Raw genomic sequence first — 23,539 nt, forward strand, 5'->3', positions numbered from 1 at the left:
AACTCTCCACATCTCAGATATCAAAAGAACATTCATGTTCTGTCTAGATCGAAATAAGGACTCCTGTGGAGACAATCAGTTCTTCTATTACAGAAGTCCATAAAAGGACAAAAAGTCTTATCTTAAGGGCATCTGAAATGGGTAGCATCATCTTTTTATACTATCTGTTGGCAAAGCAGCTGCTAACACAGTCTTCATGCGCACACTGTATGAGAGCATTATTCACTACCTCAGCACTCTTCAGAGTTTCAGAAAATATAAAGAACTGCCACCTGGGTGCAGTTTCTACTGAAGTCTTGGAATAACTGAACACAATAAGTTGCTAATTTTGTACTGGCTATTTCTAGCGTCTGCCTCCAGCTCAACTGGTTTGTTGAGTTTCCCTATGTAGTGCTGTGCTTGTCATGCCCCTATCACTGAGGCTGGTCTCTCTTAGGCTCATTCCGCACATGCAGAATAATGCACTTTCAAACTGCTTTCAATGCTCTTTGAAGCTGTGCGGAATAGCAAAATCCACTTGCAAACAGTTGTGAACGTGGTTTGAAAACGCATTATTCTGCGTGTGCGGAAGGGGCCTTATCTTCTTTTATCTCTGAGAGAGCTTCTTGTGCTTGTCAGAAGGATCCAAATGGAAAAATTCTCGCCCTTTTCCTCAGAACTGGTGCAGTAGCTTAGTACCTACCTTTGGACGAAGACATTTGAGGTCTAGTTTTAGGCTCTAACATTTTCCAAAGCTGCTTCTGTGCCAGGGCAGAATTGATCGTGTGAATTTGCATAGATAACCATTCAAAGAACACCGGTTACAGGCGAGCAGTCTGGTTCCTCATTGTGCTTGCAGACCTTGTGCAAATTGTTGAGACAAAATAAGGATCTCTATAATGCAGGCTTTATTTTTCCATAGAAATAGTGACTTCTTCCAAAATGGCTCCAACTATTTCCAGGTCATATCCTGATTAGGTTGGGTTTTTTTTTAAGCTGCTGTAATAATGTCCTTAGGTTTACCGATAATCAAGGTTTAGGGTAGTCGGCCACGGGAATGGAAGATTAATCCCATCACACGCTGCATAAAGGGTAAATTTAAGGAACAATCCTATGGTGGTCTACTAAGAAGTAAGTCCTGTTTTACTCAGTATGGATTACTCTCAGGAAAGCATTCTTAGGATTGCAGCCTCAGTTATTGTCCTCCTCTGTGTTAGAAGAGACCAGTATAACTTCTGAGGAAGGATTAAGAAACTGGCAGTTACTATTCCTGCTGCCAATCACTGATGACTATTTCACTGGCATAGTGTGAGAACAGAGTTTTTGTATCCTACTCATTTGAGATTTCAATAATTACTAAAAATATACACAAATTTTAATGTAAAAGGCAAATCAATTCAGGGAAAAACATTGCAAGCAAAATCTTAAATGGGAAAAATCAAGCCTTTAAAGTTATTCTGTATATATTTTTATATTTTGGGATTGTTTTTGACATGGATTTGAAATGGATGATCCTGAACTTTTAATGTATTATTAATAAACTATTATTCACAGGGGGAAAGGGGCAAGAAAGGCTCTAGGGGGCCTAAAGGGGATAAGGGAGACCAAGGAGCACCTGGATTAGATGCACCCTGTCCATTGGTATGTTGTGTTTTATCAAGTGTATTGTTTGATGTTTTGACCACTGAAGAAGAAAGAGAAATGGCAATAATTATGCAATTAAGTTACTGATTGAACTGTTAAACAAAGTCTCTGTTTTGCTCCCCCTGAAGGAAGCAACAATGGTAAAAAGCTGAAGCAAGGCTTATAAGCAACTGGGCTATGGAACAGTAGACTGTGCTAAAATTTCTATGCACTCTATTAGAGATTCTACCTGAGTCTAAGGACCAGTTCATACATGCATGTATATCATTTAAAGATGACTTGCTGCTGAATGCGTTGCAATGGAATGAGTTTGTTTGATGAACTGTAAGGCACTAAGAAAGCTCTGAGTATGGGATCTGGTACACAATGATTCTTTCACACATACAAGTCATCGTTTTGGTTGCAATCACCAAGAGAAGAAAAATGTATGAACAGGGCCTCAGCAGTAATGGAGTCTAAAATGCCTCCTTTCCTCCTTCTTCAGTGGTGACCAAATCCTGTTTCAAAGAGAACTTGCCAGCTGGAATTGATGCAGGGTACCCAGTTTATGACACCCAGTGGAAACAAAATTGTTTTGCAAAAAAAGAAGGAATGTTCTTGACATGGAGCCTCTTTACAGCTGCATGTGAGAATTGCTACAATTGTTTTTTACACAAAAATACTTTAAAATATGTGAAAAATAATTTGAAAAATAAAACACAGAAGACATTTCTTATGGAGGGCTTAAAAACTTTGACTTGCATACCCCACCAGAATATATGCTTATTTTAGGAAATATAGTCCTATTTTTTTTAAGTGGCATTGATTTATTTTTGCTTTACCTTTACTGTATTATCTTGTGTTGGTAAGACACGGGAGGCTAGTGTACATTTAAAAAAAAATCACACCCAGTCAATTTATTATACAACAACAGGAATTTAAAATCCCAGTTAAATGTTTCAATAATCCAAAACTTTACTCATAATTTCGACTTCATCCTTAACTTCATTATGTTCTAAAACAATTCAGTCTACCAAGCTAAGGTATACCTTTACACATTGTTTGTTGTGCACAAAGACTACTTAACCCCGCCCTAAAAATTATCACCTTCCCGTTTTTCCACCTCTACAAAGCCTTCTACATTTATCAGATTAACAGCCCACTCCAGACGGGGGGGGGGAGGGTGAAGTCATTTTTGGCGGCAGCACAGCCTCCAACAAATGTTGGGTGCCCACCCTGCTGGTGCAAGTGGCAAGTGCTCCAGCAGAGGGGGCAGATATGTGGATGATCAGGATTTTTTTCATGTTGTCTGCTTCCCGCACCTTTGGAGGCGGTGTGGCACCACTACAGCAGCGCTGTCCCCAGCTACCTGGCGCTGTGGATTGGGCTGTAAGAGAAATGTCTTCTGGTTGTTTCAGAATACATAAAGAGAAGCTGCATTTACTATCATGGTGTGCCATTGTACACAAATACCCTGGGTATGTAACCTGAGTTCCCTTCGATACATCACTGTTGTACTAAGACTCTCCATCCATAAAATGGAGGTGATCTGCACTGACTAAAATAATTCTAGTGGTTGATTTCATGAACAGGGACTCCGAGGTTTTAAAGGCGAGAAGGGTGAACCGGGGTTACCAGGGCTGGACGGGCTGGATGCCCCTTGCCCATTGGTATGGTGTTTCCTTCCCTTTCCTGCATGTTTCTGATTGCCTCCCTTGCTACTGCAAACCTCTTTCCATAGCTCATCTTTCCTTCAAAATGTTTTATGACCCACAACAGTATGACCCATAACAACTGTTTTAATGTCACTAATAGCTCCTACCATTTCCCTGCAATATATAAGGCTGATACTTTACTGGATTAAACATTGCAAAGGTTCTGCTCATAGCTGCTTTAATTCATCTTTAACCTGTTTAAATAACTGCTTTTCTACTAACACTTGCTTAGAAACATGTGAAGTACAGCAAGAAGTTCACTTCTAAGGGGGAGATCAATAACTCTTTTTAGACCATTTGATCTTGCTGTTCACTACACAATCTCATATCCTACCCACCAAAAAACACGTTTCTGTGTTCACATTCATTGCACAAGCTTATGTCCAAGGATAATACATTGATCTTTTTTTTCTAATTTTGAAATTTGTTCAATTCTTTAAACACAGTCTAAGTTAATGGATTATATAAAGTATTGAGACTTTGCTGGCATCAATTTTCTAAGAGCTGTCATGCTTAAAGAAATGAATTTTAATTATTCTATGTTTCAACTGAGCAAATTACCAAGGAAAAGGACATCTTGCATAAAAAGACCAAATAATGCTCTGGACTCAGTATTTTAATCCATAGAAGTATTTACAAATTTTCTTCTGTTGCATATACTTTATTCTGAATGTGCTTGAGGTTTTCTAGAATTTGGTATATTTACATAGATATATACAAACCTCACTGAACATTAAAACTTTTTGAAGACAAAGGATACAGTGTGAGGAGATACAGGCATGCCTAACATGAATTGAGAAAGTAAAAAAGGCCGGAGATGCTTAGGCCCTTTCCATAGAATATGCAGAATAAGGCACTTTCAATGCACTTTGCAGCTGAATTTTACTGTGCGGAATAGAAAAATCCACTTTCAAACAATTGTGGAAGTGGATTGAAAGTGCATTATTCTGCATGTGTGTAGGAGCCTCAGAGTGAAAGTTTTTTCTTGCTGAATGGAGGTTTACTCTTCCTACTTATGCCACAGGCTGAATTAGCTGAATTTTATCCCTGCTAGTGGGAGAAGGAACCTCCCAGTTTCAGTAGTAACAACAAAAACATATAGAGAAAAAATTGCACAGGCTGTGAAAACCTTAAAAGGGTAACAGGATATGGTGAAGCCCCTTTCTTCAAATGCTTCATCCGCAAAAGTATAAGTATCTATTTTGTAATGGTAAACAAAGGTGGAAAGAGAGGCTGAAATTGCCTCCTTGCAGGAAGTGCCGAATCTCCTTTGGCTTGCCCTGAACACCTGAGGATTGAGATCCTATTCAGCACAGTCAAGGTCAACTTAGCCAATTGACCCTGGAGATTCCTCAAACATGAAAAGCCTTCAGAGATACCAGATTGTTTTCCACTCAGCTGAGAAGAGCAAAAGACTCATTATGCAAACCGAGAGATCTTATTTCCTTCTTTTGATTCATGTTGGCTTTTGTCTTCATGAGTCATTTGGTTGTGGAAAGTGTGTAGGGATAGCCCTATGCTCCACCCTACTATGTATTCTGTATGAGCCTTAACTGCTTACCTTCTCCTTGGATTTCCAAAGGAGCTTCCAAGTCGATCAGGTTCACATCTCCATGAGGAGGCAGCTATGGTCTCCTGATGTTCCCTATCCCTAGACTATCAACGGAATTAATAAGTAATGGATATCCTAAAGAGATCCTAAAGATAAGCTACTGTGACCATCCTTTGCTTTATGAGTACATGAGGAACAAGAGACTCTAAAAGAGAAGACTTCATATTAAAATGCATTTAGTTGTAGGAGACATGCAAGTGCTTCCAGTGGCTTGGGTGCATGGGGATGTTGAGATAATTCTCATGGTGTCTATGGAATATAGGTAATCCTTCTGTTGATGGCTTTGATAACTACCAGGAGAATTTCCCTGCAGAGCTTACATTTGCAAATAGATCTGATCAGATACGTTCCAGTTCTGTTTTTTTCTTTAGAACATAAAATTTAGTTCATGCTGCAGAACATTAGAGATTGTGATACCAGAAAATGAGGAATAGGTTGGAGCACCCAGGAGTACTTGGCTGGCAATCTTGACAAGAGTACAAAGTATTATGTAGCCCTTCTTGATGACTTTAGCTACCCACCTGCCCAGAGAGATGGTCTCCCAGGTTACTGAATGTATTTTTTACCAGTGAGTACTGGGAATCATGCTGGTGTCTGTGCTGCTGGTGAAAGATACCTATAATGAAAGTTTTCTGTTTGAACTGAAATCTGGAACTGTTCCAGAAAGGGATCTTCCACAAAGATCTAAAATCTGTTTGTTCTGAGGCTTAAAGGAACAAAAGAACTTTGCTTGAAGATTTTTGTGCTTTCCTTCTAACAAACAAAGGGTGTTGACCTCTTTTTAAATCTTTCACTAGGGTGTCTTTGAAGACAGACTGAGCAGGGTCATCCAACAGCTTTTCAAATTTACCTTAGAAATAGATTACTGTTCCAGTTCCACAGCCAAAATTGATGTCTAGCCACAACATTGAAGACAATAGCCCTGATTGAACTGTATTGTCCGTGTCAGGGTCTGTGAGATATAACGTTGCTTGGGGAAATACCAACTTCCCTTTTACAATCTCAATAAAGGTTTTAGGAAAGGAAAACCTTTCAAAATTGAGGGAGAATTAGGATCAGCTGAAGAATCGTCTGCCAACTGGAGAGTGGCTAAGACTTTTTTCATGAGAGTGTTAAAGTTAATACTGCAAAATCTAGGGATCTTCTGACCATTCCCCTTTTTCTGTGTTAGATGGAGGGAGAGAGGTTTTAGTCTTATCTGACTGAACATTATTCCCCATGGCAGTAATGTAAGCAGTGGTAACAGACAAGACCTTATGTCTGCATGAAAAAAATAGGGGTTAATGAGGCCTCTTTTGGACTTGTGTTGATGTTTAGCTTTGGAACAAGGGAGATGAGAACGCTATGCCATTACTTCCTTTGCTTTTTAATTATTTTAATAAGATACTTAATTTGAAAAATCGTTCTTGTCCTCCCTTATGTTCAGGCCTGTGGGACAACTGTCTGTAATAAAAGCAGGGGAGAAGAGGACCCTGAGATGGTACTATCATTGGGCACATTGAGGGGCCTCCTTCTGTAGTAGCAATGGGGTTGCCTGTGTTTACTTGACATTGAGTGCCCTCATTGTGTAATTAATGAATCTCTGATCCATTACCAGAATCTTTGCCAGGATTCTGTTGTAGTTGTCCCTTTCTGACACATTCTATACATTTAATTGCTGATATTTTTGGATGATACATGTGTTCATGCTATCACACATACAGGTTTCATAGAAGTGCTGAATTGGTGTCATACTGATAGCCAAGAAAGCCTGTAATATTACACATTGTGACTCAAGCATGCAAAAAAGCTTGCCTGTTGCATTTCATGCCATTTGCTCTAAGTTCTTTACTGCTATATATGCTGGACATGTGTATGGAGCTCATGTTTTTTCAAGTCTGATATACTAATAAGCATACTTGTTCTTCTCCCTCTCCACCAGCAAGTACACTATTTTGAGTATATCCTTCTGTGGATTCCTCAGTTGTAACTCCTTTTCCTATCACATTATCTCTAACTCTGGATCTTCCACCCAACACAGTTTATTCCTGTCAGTGGGACCATTGTACCAATGGGAACATCTCCATTTTCCAGTTAATGGAGGCTCATGTATTGAATTCTACAGGGATATATGCCAGTGTTGATGAATCTTTGGTAATCTGTTGGTTTTAAGAAAAAAGGATTTAGAAATTGATATGGGTATGTCAGTGCCAAATGATTAATTCATCAAACTCCTTATCACTGTTTTTCCGAGAAACATCATTTTAAAATGTTCACAAAAATGTCTAGATTTCTCTTTTTAGAAGTCAGAAAGCATGTGTGGGAGTATATATATATATAGAGAGAGAGATTGTTATCTGAATGGTCCAGAAATCATCCAGCTACAAAACTGGACAAACAACAGTTACTTCTTCATGGCCTCTGTGCATCACACTGATGGATTCTGCACTGAGAAGAGCCCAGTTGCAGAAACTTCTAGAGCTAGAAAAAAAGGCATGAAATCCCAACCCTCCAGCTGCAATCTCAGAATATGTATGCTATAGGGGAAACTGCTTGCTTCCTTTTCATCCACCACAGCAGAATCATTGTTACAGAACATCTCTGAATATTGGGCATATCAGGGAAGGAAACTTGATCAAGAATTTGACTTTCCCATCTTGGTATCACACCCCTCTTTACAGGGGTAACCAGTACCAAAAGGAATCAGAAGGCTCTTGATACACCTCTTGAAACGCTGGGGCACTAGCTACATTGTTCACACCTACTCTAATAACAAGAAACTCGCTGATCAAGGAGCCAAGATACCATCAAACCTCTTGTTACAACAGCTACAAGCAAGACTACAGGGTTTATGCACAGGACAAATGATCTCTTCCTTGCTGGTTTCCACCAGCCTATTACAGAGACTATTGTTGCTCTCCATACCAGGATCGGCATGAAGAATATTGGTCAGTATTGTTGCCATCACCAGATCAGGCATGCAGTTGAATGTGGCACCTGGCTTGTCGAGCTCTTCCACACAGTCTCATGTTGCTGCATCTGTTGTGAATGCTCAAGTCTCATGCCAAAAGTCTACAAATCCATAATCTTTACCTTCAGGGATGAAGCATTTTGGGTCACAAAGCAGATACACAGACAGCAGAACACATAGCTGAATGTGGCTCCAAGTAAATGGCAACTTCAGTACCATAAAGCTGACATGCCTGTACCATAAAGTACCATAAAGCTGACATGTTCATGCAATGTAACCTACCACAGATGCCAGAGGGCACATAGAGGACCTGATCTTTAAAATAAAGGGGCCTCTTTAGCTCAAAGACAGGCAACTTCCTTTAAGATCCCAGAAGCCATCGGCCTAAATCAGATCTCAAATAGGCTTCCTAGAGTTCCAAGTGGTGGCAATCTGTCTACCACTCCCACACAGCCCACTGGCCAACATTTTTAGATTGTCTTCCAACAGGTCTTTCAGATGGAAATAAAGATAACCAGAGTGGAATTCTATCCATGATTTTCTTTCTATATTTGTTCCATACTCTGCTTAATGCAAATCTAACTACAATTTGGTATCCAAATTGTTTATTTATTTTTTCTTTACCGTACAAGATATAGGCATGCTATCCAAAGATCATTCCATCTCTCTGCAGATTTAAAGGTCTCCAATTCTGTAATAAAATCCAGTCCTTTAGCAAGGCTAATTCTGCAGCTTCAAAATAAATTCTTAAAATGGGGTAGTTATAGACCACCCCTTTCCTTAGCATCACAAAGTGTTTTCATTTTTACCCTGGCTTTTCTTCCTTGCCATATAAAGTCCACCAGCTCTCTCTGCCGCAAGTTCAATGGTTTTTCAGTATATATAATTGGAATGTTTTAGAAAAAAAATTCTTGGTAAAGTGTTCATTTTAATAACTGAAATCTGACCTAAAACTGACAAGTTTAAATTCTTCCCCTTTTTCAAATCTTCTCTAAGGATTTTTTTGTCATAATTTTGATAGAGTATCAAATTAGAGTTAGTTGTAGTAATCCCCAAGTAACCATTTTAACAGTTTTTTCCCCAACAACTTTTGAGCTTCTATAAATTTATTTTCAACAATAATTCTGGACTAATCTTTACTACCTGAGACCTTGCCAAATTAATTTTGTTTATCATTAAGCATTTGTATACTTTCCTCTGGGTCTTCCAAAATTATCAAAAGGTCAATGGCAAAAACTTTAATGTTATATTCTTCTTTTCTAATCTTAAAACCCTTAATTGAGTAATCTTCCTTATATCATTAATTAATATTTTCAGAACCATAATAAAGAGAAATGGAAAAATAGGGCATTTCTATCTAGTGTCTGTTTATTTCATATCTAGGTGTCATTTCTTCATTTGCTATTAATCTTGTGAATTGTTCCTTATAAATTTCCTTTATCCATTTTGTAAAGTTTTCCCCATAGTCCATCCTTCTTAAGACCTCTATCAAAATATTCCAATCTAGAGTATCAAAAGCTTTTTCTATATCTAAAAAGATTAAAGCCATTTGTTTATCAGGATGTTTTTGATAATATTCTATCATATTTAGCTATACTCTCACATTCTCTTTTATTTGTCTGCCTGGGAGAAAGCCTTCTTGATCTTTGTGAATCAGATCTTTTATTATGTTTTTCAACCTAGAAGCTATTATGGAGGTAAATAATTTGTAATCTAAGTTCAAAAGTGAAATGGGTCTAAACTTAATTACTTTTGGTATGACTTTTTCCATTTTAGGAATTAATGTAATATTTGCCTCTTTCCACAAGTCTGGTATTCCATTATCTTTAATACTATTCATTACTTTGCATAAAGTGCATTACTTTGCACTTATAAATTTTTTTTATTTTTTTCCAAATAAATTTATTTCCAACAAAGTAATATTGACAAAGACATCAATAATCAAGCTAATGCACAACATATATTATATGACAACTTGGTAATTTTTACTAAATATAGATTATTATATTACAAAATTAAAACCTTAATTATTGTTATTAATCATACAACTATTTACAAAAAAATTCTGCTTACTATATCTACTACTATTAACTATCTGTTTCAGTTTGTAAACCATCTGTAACACACCAGCAAAACAACTATCAACAAACTGAGACAATTTCACTGCCTCCCTTATTACACTAAATAAGTAATAATTTTCTCCTTCTCCTTTTACATTAGTCATCAAGAAAATCATCAGCTATTTTTTTGCTAAATATGAGAGCAAATGAAACCATTCTTTCATACATTTCTTCCTGTACATGACATTATGTTTGTTTTAAAGTTCAGTATGCCATGCAACAATGTTTAACATAATTAGTTTCCTTAATGTATACAAACCAAGGTTCCCATCTTTCTTTGTATGTGTCATAGGGTATCTTCCTAATCACATGTGCCATCTGTTCCATACTGGAGAAATATTGAACTTTTTCCCTCCAGTCTTCCAGGATTGGTATCTTATCAGTTTTCCATACTCTCGCTAACACAATTCTTGCCACTGCTGTTAGATGAAAAAATAAATGATATCTTTTCAGCAGCTCTCTCCCAGACAAAGTTGGACTTACCAAATATATAATACTCTGGAAAGTAAACTGTTGAAATAATTTATATGCCATTAAAGGTTAAAATGAAATGAAGTAAACTGTTGACCAACAATTTGTATTTCCTGTGCATGTATTTGTTGCCAAAAACTTTCCACCTTATTACAATCCCACCACATGTGTTTGAATGTTCCAATTTCTCACAGAAACTTCCAGCATTTTTCAGTTATTTTTACTTATTTTGTACAATTTCTTTGGCGTCATGTAAGTCCTGTACATCATTTTTAAATTGCTTTCCCACAGATCAGTGTTTGAGGTGTGATAATATATACTCTTCCAATATGTATTCCACTGTTCCAACTTCATAATATTCCCATACTCTTGTGCCCACACAACCATACATTGTTTCACTACCTCCTTTTCTGTCTTTTGTTTTAATAGCAGTTGATAAAATTTGCTGATTAACTTTGCACTATTTATCATTAACAATCTAGATCACTCCACATAAATGAGATACCACCTGCAGAAATGTCACTTTCCAAAATTCCTTCCAGATGAGCATAATTTCATGGTTCACATCTATGGCCACCAACTTTTATATTGTCTCTATTATTAAGGGTTATTACACCTAGTCTGACCTCTACCAAGTCTTTATATCTCGGGCAATTTCTAAAATTAATTCTATCTTTCATTTGGTACAATTCCATTCTTGAAATCCATATAGGTGTTTCGGTATAAAAGATTTTCCTGTATCTTGTCCATGTACTAAGTAACGCTTTTTAGACATAATGCCATGTCATTTCATACTTCATACTTTTGGTCCATTGAATTTTTTTTGCCATTGAATTTTGACAAGTAGATACCACCCTTCTGGATCTTTATATAGCTCCTTTGGTTTCATATCTTTTAAAATATAAAATGCCACTTCCCTTTTCTTTGTTTTACGCCCCTAATTTTGTATTTTTGATGTATTTTTCTTCACCCTGCTTGATGTGCATCTCTTGTAAACTTATTATCAGGTAATTATCTTTTATTAAGTCATGAAAGATTTTTTTCCACTTTACTATACTGTTCATACCATTTACATTCCAAGAGATTAAGCTACCATCCATTTTGAAATTGCTAATTAAATACAAGTGTATAAATGTTTATGAAATATCAAATTTACTGTACTAATGAAAATAAAATATCTTTATTAAGCTCCACAAATTCTTTCGCTTTTTCCGTATCCAATATTATAAGTTCTTGAGTTGAATTGGAAAGTCATTCCTTTTGGAAAGTTCCATCTATGTGCAATTTTCTTCTTATTAAGCAGTTCTACTTGGTCAGAATAGCCTTTTCTTTTTAGTAGTCTAATTGGTATTTAGTAATCTAATTGGTATTTCCTTGAGAATAATCAATTTTTTACCTCCCAAATATAATGGACTTGTAGAGTTACATCTTAAAATCTCATCTCTCCTGGTTTTCTCTTTACAGTTAATAATAATGTCTCTTGGTAGGTTTCGTTCCCTTGTAACTCTTGAGTTGATTCTGTATATTTTATTTACTTCCTTTGATGCCTCGTCATCAGATATTTTCCATACCTCTCCTAACATAGGCAAAATACGTTTGAATGTATTTTCATTATTTCAGGTAAATCCCCTAATCCTAACATTTTTTTCCTTTTGCTTCAATTCTATCATTGCAAATTTATCTTGTTGATCCAGTATGTTTTAATATCATCTCCATGTTATCACTCATTTTGCCAATCCGTTCTTTGTTTTTATTTACTGGAGAATCAACTTGTTGCATCTTTTCTTCCATTTTTTGTGGATTGTTTAGAGACCATCTGTATCCTTCATTCTTCCTGTTTTTGAGTTTTAACAAACAACCTTATCAACATTTGAATACATGACATATGGACCACAACTGTGCATGGACATATTTTTAGTTATTTGGAAACTTTTTATAGATGCTTATACCTTGACTTGCCACCATTGCTGTTATAGTATATTTCTTTTCTGTTCTGGTTTGTAATTATTATTTTGAAGTCACTTGAATCATGGGAGGTCCATTGTTTCCACCACCCCTAATGACACAACACTCATTATGACACTTGGTCCATACATACTTGGTCCACACAGCAGCAGTCTTCATATAAAGCATCTGGACCTCCTAGTGGTGAACAAATGTGTTGATGCCTCCCTTCCCAGTTTCAGATGCAAAATAGTACAGGTGGCCACCAACAACATGATCACAATGTATTATATAAACAAGGGCCAACCAACCTAAATGATCTTGTGTGTTGCCAGTGCAGGAGATTCATCTGCTTCTACAACAGTGGAAGCCCTCAGTTGACAGGGTACGCTGGTTCATATACATTCAATCAGCAACAAATATATAGGACCTCTCTTCCATCAGTGGGTCAGACAGTTATGTTTGTCTGCCATACTGTCCAACAGAAAGTGCTACAGTTACTGTGCTCAAGCAGGACAGGGACACAATTCCATGGAAAATGTCTTCTTGATAATGTGCTCAGGGTGAGTACTTTAAACATTCCCTCTCTTCCCCTTGTCTTCAATGTCCCTGGGAATATAGAGAAGATAGATACATCAGATTGTATCCTCATCCGTTCTTATTTGTCATGCCAACCATAATTCTCAAAGGTCCTGTATCTAGCCAGGCAGAATCCAATATTTGGTAGCCTGGAGGATTCTGCTAAACAAGTGATCCTGGAAACTGGAAGAGAAGTCCTCTTTAATGCTAGGAAACTAACCACTAGGAAATCCCGTGACAACAAACAGAACCAGATCACCAACTTTGCTTTGCAACATGGGCTAGGCTCATGCATGTATACACTCCTTTTCATTCTACAATATGTACTCCATGTATTTCTCTAGGCCTGTCACTATTGTCTGTCAATGTTCATCTAGCTACTACCAAGGCTTCATTACCTTTCATCCTGAGACTCTCCCAACCCAATCCAGAGTGGGTGGGGGCTGAAGTGATTCCTGGAGGTGGTGCAGCCCTATGCTGGCAGAAATGCTTTCTCAGGGGGAATTACCCCAGAGAAGGGACAAATTTGCTGGCAGATGGCCGACATAGCAGGGGCATTCCAGAGATGTGGCTGGGGGTAGAATCGATGTTAGTCAAATTCCACCCCTGCTGCTCTTTGAACATATTCACCTTTTCTATGACTTCACTGGGACAAGGTAATCCTCTTCCCTTACATCACCTTCCTGCCTAAGATGGCATCAGAATTCCGTTTGAACCAGGACAAACTCCTATTGAACTATCACTTTCAGTGATAGATGCCAAGAGGTCAAACCACTACCTGGATGAGAGAAAGGCACTGGCCACTTTCATAGGTTGATCTCTTAGAACAGGGGTTGGCAACCTTTGCCACCCAAAGAGCCATTTGGACCTGGCGGCAGCAGCCGGAGAGCCTCTCCGCTGCCCCGCCCCACACCCAGCCAGCCCCAGCTGCCGCCAATGGCAGAGCACCTCCCCCACTTCCAGAACAGGGGGCGAGTGCCTCTTCCCCAGCAGGATCCTGCCCCGCCCCCAGCCAGCTGGCCGGCCGTCTGTCCGTCTGTCCGTCATTCCCCTCCTCCCCCTCATTCACTCTCCCCCAGCAGGCTCTGAGGCTCAGCTTCTGACAGTCAGCCTCTATGTGACTTTCTTGAAAGGGCAATTGTCTAAAGATTGCTCTAAAGATGGCGGCTGATGAGGCGGGGCTGTACGAGTAAGCGCTGCGGTGCTTACTTGCGAGTAAGCCATTGCGCTTACTCGCAAGTAAGCGGAGCTCCATGGGGGGTGGCGCCTGGAGGGTTTTTAGTCTCCAGGCACCATTTGGACTTGGCACGCCTCTGGAAGGGGCAGCCACGCCGGGAGCCACAGTACAAGTGGGAAGGAATCACATGTGGCTCGTGAGCCGTGGGTTGCCGACCCCTGTCTTAGAACAAACAACAGATGTTCCTGTCTTACTCTAGTAGCAAAAAGGATCTATCATCTCAGTATATCAGTCACTGAATATACCACACTGTAGAACTATTCTATTTTGTGGACCCTGATTGGATAAGAAGGCCGTATAAAAATGTTTCAAATAAAATAAAAACTGCCTTCAAACATTTTTTTCATTTCATTTTGTATTTAATTTATATCCCACCCTCACCGAGCCTTTGCCACCCGCTTCCTCGACCGCCGCTTGGAGCACACACTCAAGCTGACACACTCAAACCTGGCTCTCTCACTGCCGGTGGGTCGCACCCCCGCAGCCGTCTTCGGTGTCCTGGAGGCTGAGCCCTGGGCAAACTGTGACAGTTAGCTCTGGGAGGCCACTGCCACCGGCTCCCCCCATTGAACTTGTCTGGTTCACCTGGCTCAGCACAATATTGTAAGGCGCTGCTCTTCCACTGTCGACTCTGCTACCCCCGACCCTCCTCAAAGAGGTCTCCATCTGACCGAAGCTCTACAAGCTGTCTGCTCGAAGGGGAGAGTTGAAAAAAGGGGCAGAGGTAAGTCTGGTTGCCCTATGCCGACCCACCAAGTCCATACAGTTACAACTCTCAGCAAAAAAAAATCCTTAGGTGAAAAAAACCCGGCAAAACTCAAAAAATCCTTGGAGTTCCACTAACCGCAGTCATGAAAGCTCACTCAACTAGGGCAATTTCTTCTGCATTTGCCAAAGAAATCTCTCTGCTAGAACTGTGCCATGCTGCCACATGGACTTAGCTATTCACTTTTATGAAACGTTATGCCTTTGATACCAGACATGGATGGATGCTTCTTTGGATGAGGCACTCTGCAGTATCTTTTCTCCTAAACACACTTGTACCCTCCTCCCGACACATCAGCTTGCTAGTCTTCACTCAGTGTGATGCACAGATGACCACTTGAAGAACAACATTTAGAGGTAAGCAACCTATTTTTCAGTTTGCCCAGCTCTACAGGTACATTATTGACACAAAGGCCTTTCAGACATTAGCACCCACAGCTGTCCTTTGAGGGCATAACTAAACAAGACGTGGTTGGGATCCCATTATCTATTTTGGTTTTTTTTTAAAGCCATGGAAGGAGGGGCAGTTTTGATTAGGGCATAAGGGAAGAGGGGTTAATATTTTACTGTTCTTTCATTTGACACACACATACAGCCACCCTGCCTTAACACACTTGCTGCTATTAGCCCCATAGATGAAATTAACAGGTATTCATATTATACCTGCCTCTATTCTCTGTTGGGCTTGGAGTCAGTTTCTGTCAGGAAAATCTTCTGGGGGGAGAATTCAATTTCTTCCACACACATACCACAACACCTATCCAAATTGGGCTCTTCTTAATTTTTTTAATGAGGTCTGCAATGAGATTTCCGGATATCTTGTTATGTTCTTTGATCACTGTGGATGTGTGAGCATAGTCTCAATACAAGAGTTAGTTCTTATTTTCACCATTTTTTTAAAAAAAGGGATGCACTTGCAAGATAGCCTACAAAGAACTAAATTAAATGTTGTTAGTAAACATGTTTAGTAAACCTACCTATAGGAGGGGACAACCTTCCTGCTGTTTTTAAAAGGCACTATTGAAATTCACATATTTGAGTAGAACCTTAAGAGAACCTCAATCTTTTAAGAATTTTTTAATAATGAAAATGGTTACAAAATAGAATGAACAAAACATTTGCTGCTCAAGTCACTACTGGCGACAGCATATGTGCTATCCTGTAGCTGCAATATCGGAGAGCTATCTTGAGGAAACACTTCTGGATACTTCAGTAGTTTAAATAACTGATTGAGAGTTAATCCACTTATGATTGAATTCATTGTCAACATTATATACCTTCTGTGGAGCTGGATCATACCCTTATGTTTGTAAACTAGAAGTAAATTTAGTTCTGAAATTCTGATAGCTGTAGTTTGGTTTATATAAGTTTGCTGAATATAAAGCAGGATTCTTGAACCAACAGAATGAATTACATTATTTATTTTTTAAATCTGCAACTGCATTACTGATTTTCCTACTGACCTGTTTTAGTTTCTCTGTGTCTTGACATCTAAACTCCTGTCATTCTCTGTCACAGGGAGAGGATGGTTTGCCAATTCAGGGATGCTGGAATAAGGTAAAATAATATGGTATGGTGATAAATATGTTGCCACATGTTGTGCATCTAATAAAAATGACCTGTAGAGCATGAAGGACTTGCAGTGACATAATCTTTTCCCAGTTAACAGACTTGTTTGGGGTGGGTTTAGTATGATCCTAATAGGAAAGAAAAGTGTGAAAGTTTGCTGTGAATTTTTGTTCATGGTGGGGCAGTTCTTGATCGATGAGAATCAGCTCCGCCTGGAGACTGGCAGGGTTGATACTTTCTTTGGAGATCTTTATGGGAGGGGCTTTTCTGCCACACTCCAGGCTGGTATAGAAGTATTTTGGCCACTCCCCAAGAAACTAGAAAAGGGAATGTTAACTTCAAAAAGCCAATAACATTTTTAAAACATGGCAGAAACGTGAGAATACTACATATAAAGAGACATCCCATTGGATTCAAACTGACTAAGCATGAAAGCAAATGGTGAGACTATTCCACAGAAGTCACACTTTAAAAAAAATTAAAAAATTCAACAAAAATTATAAAAATGAAAAAAGATAATTTAGAAAATAAGCAATAGATAAATAATAGATAAAAATAAACCAAGAATAAAAAGAGAGCAAGAAGGAAAAGCAAAACTAAAAGAGGGGTTGGGGTAGAAAAATAATAGAGACAGGCAGCTTCTTTAGAAGGAAAATTATTTGGCTCATATGCGGCCCATTTTGAGTCTCTAACTTCTCCAGTTGCTCTAATACCACCTTCTGAAAAATGTTGATAAAATCCAGCGTCTTCACACACTTACTGATTCTCGTTGTTTTTAGAACTAATGGGTCTGAGAACTACCCTAACTATTTCACTTGTCAAATTGAGGCTCCCTAGATCTCTCTGGGCCAGATTCCATCTGCTCTTAAGCCAGCTGTTGCCCCTTTCAGTAATGTGTGGCAGGGACCTTCTGAAAACTGAATAACCATGTTCCTTGGAAGTTCTCACCAAAGGCTTTAATGCACATGTTGTCTTTTTTGCCTTGAGTGTACATTCCTTTCGGGTTTGATTCTTGATTACACACATTTCCTCCTCTTCAGCAGTCACACCGCCTTCAGATCAGAGAATCTTCAGGTTTTCCAAAATTTTGAAAGTGCTACTTTTCCTTCCCCTTCTCAGGAAAAATGAAGGAGATCTGCATATGTTTAGCTTTCTCCAGGTTTTCTTGTTCTTCTCCATCTTCCTCCATCCACACCATTTTCTCCCACTCTCTGAGCCACCATTTCAGAAAGATCAGAAGGGATTAAAAAAAATTCAGGCTGAAAGTCTATCCTTGGAAAATAAACAAGAAATTGACATGCACCAGCAAACTAATGCTAGACCAAAGACTGCAAAACAAAACAGGCAGTAAGCAACCTTCCCAAATGGTGATTGCATGGAAACAGTACAGAAGTACTGGGCAGGTAAAATGGTTGATCGACTTGGGTGGATTCTGCACGGACCCCAGGAGCAGCAGGGCACCCGGTACATGACACCAGCACTGGCCTGGGGGCGTTTGCACACTCATGTGCTAGCGGCACCTCCGCATGGAGGCGTGCCGCTTTTTTCCTAACCTACCTACTCCTACCTGCGTAGCTCCGTCGGGACAAGGGGACATGCCCCCATGGCCCTGGCAACGGTTTAGGGGCAGAGGGCGTGTCCCCTCATCCCAACAGAGATATGCTGGGCAGAGGAGGTAAGTTTTTTAAAAGTGGCATGCTGGAAAACGGCACCTTGCACCCAGTGCCGTTTGCTCCGCTCAGGGTGAACGACGCTTTCCAAAAGACTCGCTAAACACCATTTGGAGGGGAAAAGAGCAGCACTGCCTCAATTTGGAGGCAGCAGCCGTGGGAAGACCCCTCCCCCTTCAAACAATGTTTTTACTGGGCTGACACTGGTGATTTTGGCCCGTGAGGAATCCGTCTTGGCTAGGGACTGTTGGCAAGAGGAGAATCACCTGTGCAAACAAAAAACCACCATTAAGCACACAACTGTGGGTTAAGTAACGCAACCATAAATGCCCCAAGATTCTGCTGATAATGTCTAGCCAGCAATAACATAACCCAGTGTTTTGGGAAGAATGCCCCTTTTTGGATCACCAAGAACAGAAACTCATGGAAAGTAATCATATTTTTCTTTCACCCATCATCTGGGTGGGACAGCCTTGAGCAGTTAAGAACTCAGGAGGAATATAGCAGATGCTTATTTGGTCAAAGTTTGTTTTAGAACCTTCCCACCAAATAAGAAAGTAGTGACAGGTACAGAAATGCACAGACTTTCGGGTTGATACCTGGCATGTCACCTCTAGCAATGGGAAGGCTCTATATGCTGCAGGAGATACTGCTTCTCTCAAAGAATGAGGTATAACCCCTGCGGGGGAGGGGATGTCCAAATTCATTACTCTTCTATAACAACTGCAAATGTGTCTGGAATTATGAGTGTCCCATACAGTGATTACTGATAGAAAAAGAACTCTTGGCTATGTCATCAATGTATTGAAGAGTAATGTGAAATTTACACTATAGTGTCTAAAGATGGTTTTGAAAATAAATAAATACTGGATCTTCTGACTTGTGAGCCTTCTGAGGCATTCCAGTAGTTTCATTGGGACCTGGCTTGGCAGTATTCCTTGCCATTTGAATTACTGCAGAACACAGTTCTTCAATGTAACATTAATAGGTGAAGAAACTAGAGTTTAATCACTGATCTTCAATTCCTGCTGACAACACAATAAGCACAGTTCAGCCAAAATCGCTTTTAAGTCACATTGATTTTAAGAGAATTAGACACATGTGTAAATCTCTCCCACAGAAATCAATTGGATTTAAAAGTGTTTCACCTTGGCTGGACTGTATCCAGTTTGAGTAGTACCATAGAATATTCTCACATGACAGTATAACTTCACAGCAATTTCTTGATATAGGAAATCCCATTCTAAAAGCTTTTTGTGTTATACTAACACTGGTTTGTATTTTTCTTTTGCAGTGAAGATTTTAACCATGGACTGTCCTGTGTGTATGTGTGTTTGTACATAGAATATTTATTTTTATACAGTGTCTTTGTCTGAAAGTGCCAAAAGATATGCATTTTACAATTTATGAAAAGCTGTGTATTTTTGTACAGAAAATACTAATTTTTGCCTTTTATCTGATTGTCAGTTGCTTGTATAATTGTATGTATATTGATACTATGCTTCCTGCATTGTGGAATACAGCTGCAATATTTGCATGATATTTGTGCATTCATAGTAAGTATTACAGCATAATAAATTATTGCATTTGAGGGTGCCAGAAGGAACCACCCTATGTAAATACAAAGAGCAAAACCATTTGATAGTGAATGCAAGAACAATTAAAAGTACTATGAAGGTTCATTATTAAAATTAAATACCAATTTTCTGTTTTAAAATTGACAAATTGATTAGGAGAGTTATCACAGGGTCTATAAATGTTTAATTACCAGTAGAGGGCACAAAATTTTAGTACCAAACAAACAGGGACATGCAGAAGACCTGTCTTCTAGAATTGGCTGAACTACTAGATTAGGATCTATTTAAGTACCTGAATGTATATCCTAGTAGGGAAAATAGCAGCCAGATTTTAAAAATGGTGCCAAAGGAGCATACCCCTAGGGTTGCCAACAGGTCTGGAGAAAAATTTATTTCAGTAGCGATTGTGTGATAGTGGACAACTGAAGGTTTTCATGGCTTAGAGGTAAATACCTAACATTCAATTAAGTATGTATTAAAAAGACAGAACACTTTTTCTCCTGGCAGCCCAACCTATCCCCCGCACCACAGGCTCAGCCTCAGGGCCTCCACATCATGACCCTCAACAAAGCATAACTAAAGAGTCCACTGGTGGAAACTGTAGGTTTATGATGCATACCTGGACCAAAATACTTCTAAATAGCAGAAAATGGAATCGTCAAACATTAATGCCTGGCTTTTTATCTCTCTTCTGTTGAGCTATACAGGACAGTTTATTTCGCTGCACGGACAACTTCTTCCAATGCACTGTTGCCCTCTAAATATTTAATTCAAAACGGTATCAAATGGTCTTGCTAGTGAAAAAGTTTGTTTGGCATGTCACTTCTAGCTCTCACAAGTCATACAGCTCTTCAATTACTTGACCTAATTATGTTTTCTTAATTTTAATGCTAATTAGCTCTTGTCCTCGCTGTAATGGACAAAATGAACACTTTCTTTCCTTTCCTCTGATACCTGAAGTGGTTACCATAACCTGAGTTTTATAATGGAAAAAAATTACTAGGATATGTTGATCATCAGTGTGAGAAAAGGGAAAGACAACTGTGTGCCCTGTCCACTGAAGATAGGGAAAAAACAAGACTCAAGAATTATTTGCAGGCAAATTATTAGCTCATAGTTCTGAAATATATCATTCAGATAATAAAACATCTACTATCCCTTACCTAACAATCCATGTTTTCTCAGTAAATCTCTGGTCACAGCTTTCAAAATCAAAATTGGCAATGAATGGGAAGAATTATAGATGCCATGATGTGCTCTAAATGGGTAGCTCTTACAGCAACACCCAAAACTCCCTCAAATTTAGATGCAGCCACATTAAAATGAATGGGTGTTTTGCTGCCATCATATTCAGAACAGGGATGGTGAATTTGCAAAAACAGCTAACTCAGGAGTGCTTCAATTGGCCAATGACGTATAGACAGAAGACAGAGTACTTGCTGCTGCTGTTAATTAAGAATATTAACGACGTTTAGAATAGATAGATGGGGTCATGTGTAAATATATACTACTATCATAAAGGTGAATTTAGATTGTTGAGATTTTGCATAAACTGAAGCAAATATGAGCAGCGCTTTAGTAGTCTTCTGAAAGGGCATTTCTATATGAAATCATTTATCTGTCACTTAAAGGGTCAAACACCTTGGCTGATAGCCAAAAAATGAAGCAAGTAAGAGGGTGGAGATTCTTGTGGAAGGCCTACAGTGGTGACAGAAGAACACCGTGCCTGAAGGTTTGCTGAAGATATTGAGTTATCTCCGAGGGGCACAGAAATATTCTTGAGTCATGAACGCCAGAGTTTTGCTCCTGAATAGTGGACCCGGTGCGGCTGCAGGAGATGGACATGCCAGTGTTTTTTGCTCTCCTCTTCCAGAGGCCAGAGCCACTGCTAATGGTGAAAGGAGACTGGCTTCTGTTTCATTCTTCCATTTTCATTCATTCTGTTATAATGATAGAAGCCTTCACATGAAGATCTTGGCATGTTGTCCATCAGCTAATGTGAAGAGCATTAAGACATAGACAAGAGTTCTATGCTTGGTTTTTGTAAGGTGAGATTTTCTCAGCCTTCTAAGAGAGACTTTTATATTTGTTTTGAAAAACAGCTCCATGAAGAGACATCAGTGTTTTTACCTTCTTTCCTGGTTACCAGATGATGAACATTAACTAATTCACATTTGATGATTCCATCGTTAACCCTTCCATAACTTCAGGAGCTTTTGTTGATTTTTCTGGGGAAAGGTTGTCTTTTTGTGTAACAGAAAATAATTTTCAGTTTGCCAAATGTTTGATTTTATAGGACAGCTTCTTTTGCATAGTTTTAATTTTATTTGTTTCATATTTCCTTTTTTATACTACAAGAACACCCCATGTTATGTGTGTCCTAAAATATTTTGCTGTCTGATAAACTCTTGAATAACTAAGCCGGTCTTTACCCCCCCCCCCCCTTCCCTTCAATGGAACAATCCCAGTGCTTAGCTTACAAATAAGGTGCTGCTTTAATTGCTAGGGAAACATGTGTAAGTTGGTTTCTTCCATTCATCCGTTATTCATTATTTTGATGACAAAACTAATTTTCGTTAATAGTTTTGTGATACCATCTGAATTCTTTAAAACATCTAAAATGAACTAGTGTAGTTCAAGTAACTTGCTATAGTTTGTCAACTAACTCTAAAACTTCTATTAATGCCCCTATTTCCTGTAATTCTTATATATTACCTCTAAAAATTATTTAGGCATAGGCATTCTGCAGTGTCTTTTGCTGGAGAGACAGGTGCCAGAGATTCTTTCCGTTTCGCCGCATGTTCCTTTACCTCTTCGCCATTTTCTGGCCTAAGATCTTCTATAGCAGAGAAACTCCAGTCTAGTAAGTCTGCACATGCAATGAATATATGGTGCTACTACTTAGATAAGGACTTCCCCATTTCCTTCAGTAGAAAAAACAACTCTGTGAGTATCTATTCTTGCACATACAGAGCTGCCTCAGGAAACCATATGCATTGAGATTACAGAAAATTAACATTTAAAATAAATGCATACATTTGTTATGTGGAAAGATTCTTTAAAAGTTCTTTGTGTACAACAAAGCTCTGATGTGAAAGTTTAAACTGGAAATAAAGCCTGCTGAATACAGTGGAATTTATTTCCATATATGGTGGCCTAGATCAGATAACGTAATGTGTAAGAGATTTAACCACTATGTTTTTCAGTCATTGAAAATTATCAAGTGCCTCTGAACATTTTTTAAAAAAATTATTAAAACAGAAAAGTATAATCACTTTAAAATATATTTGTTCTATTTTCTTCTGCACTGACTTGCAACATAAACCACATTTTATTTTTCAATGAGCTTAGATTTGAACTTCTTACTGAGGATTCACAATATAAATAGTAATGAATATTGGTCTGTCAGAATTACTTATGTGCAGCATACATCATTAGATCGGTTCCTAAACACTTTGGGTTGGATCTCACAAATCTCTAGTGCCAGAAGAAAGCTTGCTTTGCTGCTCCTCCTGAACTGCAGGAAAGCTGACAGAAAATCTGACCTAATCCTCCCTCTGCACTGCTGCCCCATCTACCACAGCATTTTGTCTATGAGACTCCCATATCCACAGCCTTGGCTTTTCAGACATCTTAAGGTAGCTGCTGGGAGAAGTCAAGGACAGTCCAATTGTTTGTAAGATCCAATCCACTGGTGACAGTATAGCACAAAGCACAAAGATGTACAC

The 23,539-nt window shown here is 38.7% G+C and overlaps 1 protein-coding gene across 1 annotated transcript in view; it reads left to right on the plus strand.

Annotated features, from left to right (window-relative positions):
* Window positions 1–23,093, plus strand: part of COL13A1 (collagen type XIII alpha 1 chain) — a 248,821-nt gene extending 225,728 nt beyond the window's left edge. Inside the window, exons 39-41 of the mRNA XM_048505280.1 lie at window positions 3,195–3,272; window positions 16,514–16,552; window positions 19,529–23,093. Of these exons, the coding sequence (XP_048361237.1) occupies window positions 3,195–3,272; window positions 16,514–16,552; window positions 19,529–19,531 (120 nt within the window). The 3' untranslated portion in view covers window positions 19,532–23,093. The remainder of the gene's footprint in view (window positions 1–3,194; window positions 3,273–16,513; window positions 16,553–19,528) is intronic.
* Window positions 23,094–23,539: the final 446 nt, after the last annotated feature.

This window comes from Sphaerodactylus townsendi, linkage group LG08 (genome assembly GCF_021028975.2).
Source record: "Sphaerodactylus townsendi isolate TG3544 linkage group LG08, MPM_Stown_v2.3, whole genome shotgun sequence".
NCBI classification, from domain to species: Eukaryota; Metazoa; Chordata; class Lepidosauria; order Squamata; family Sphaerodactylidae; genus Sphaerodactylus; species Sphaerodactylus townsendi.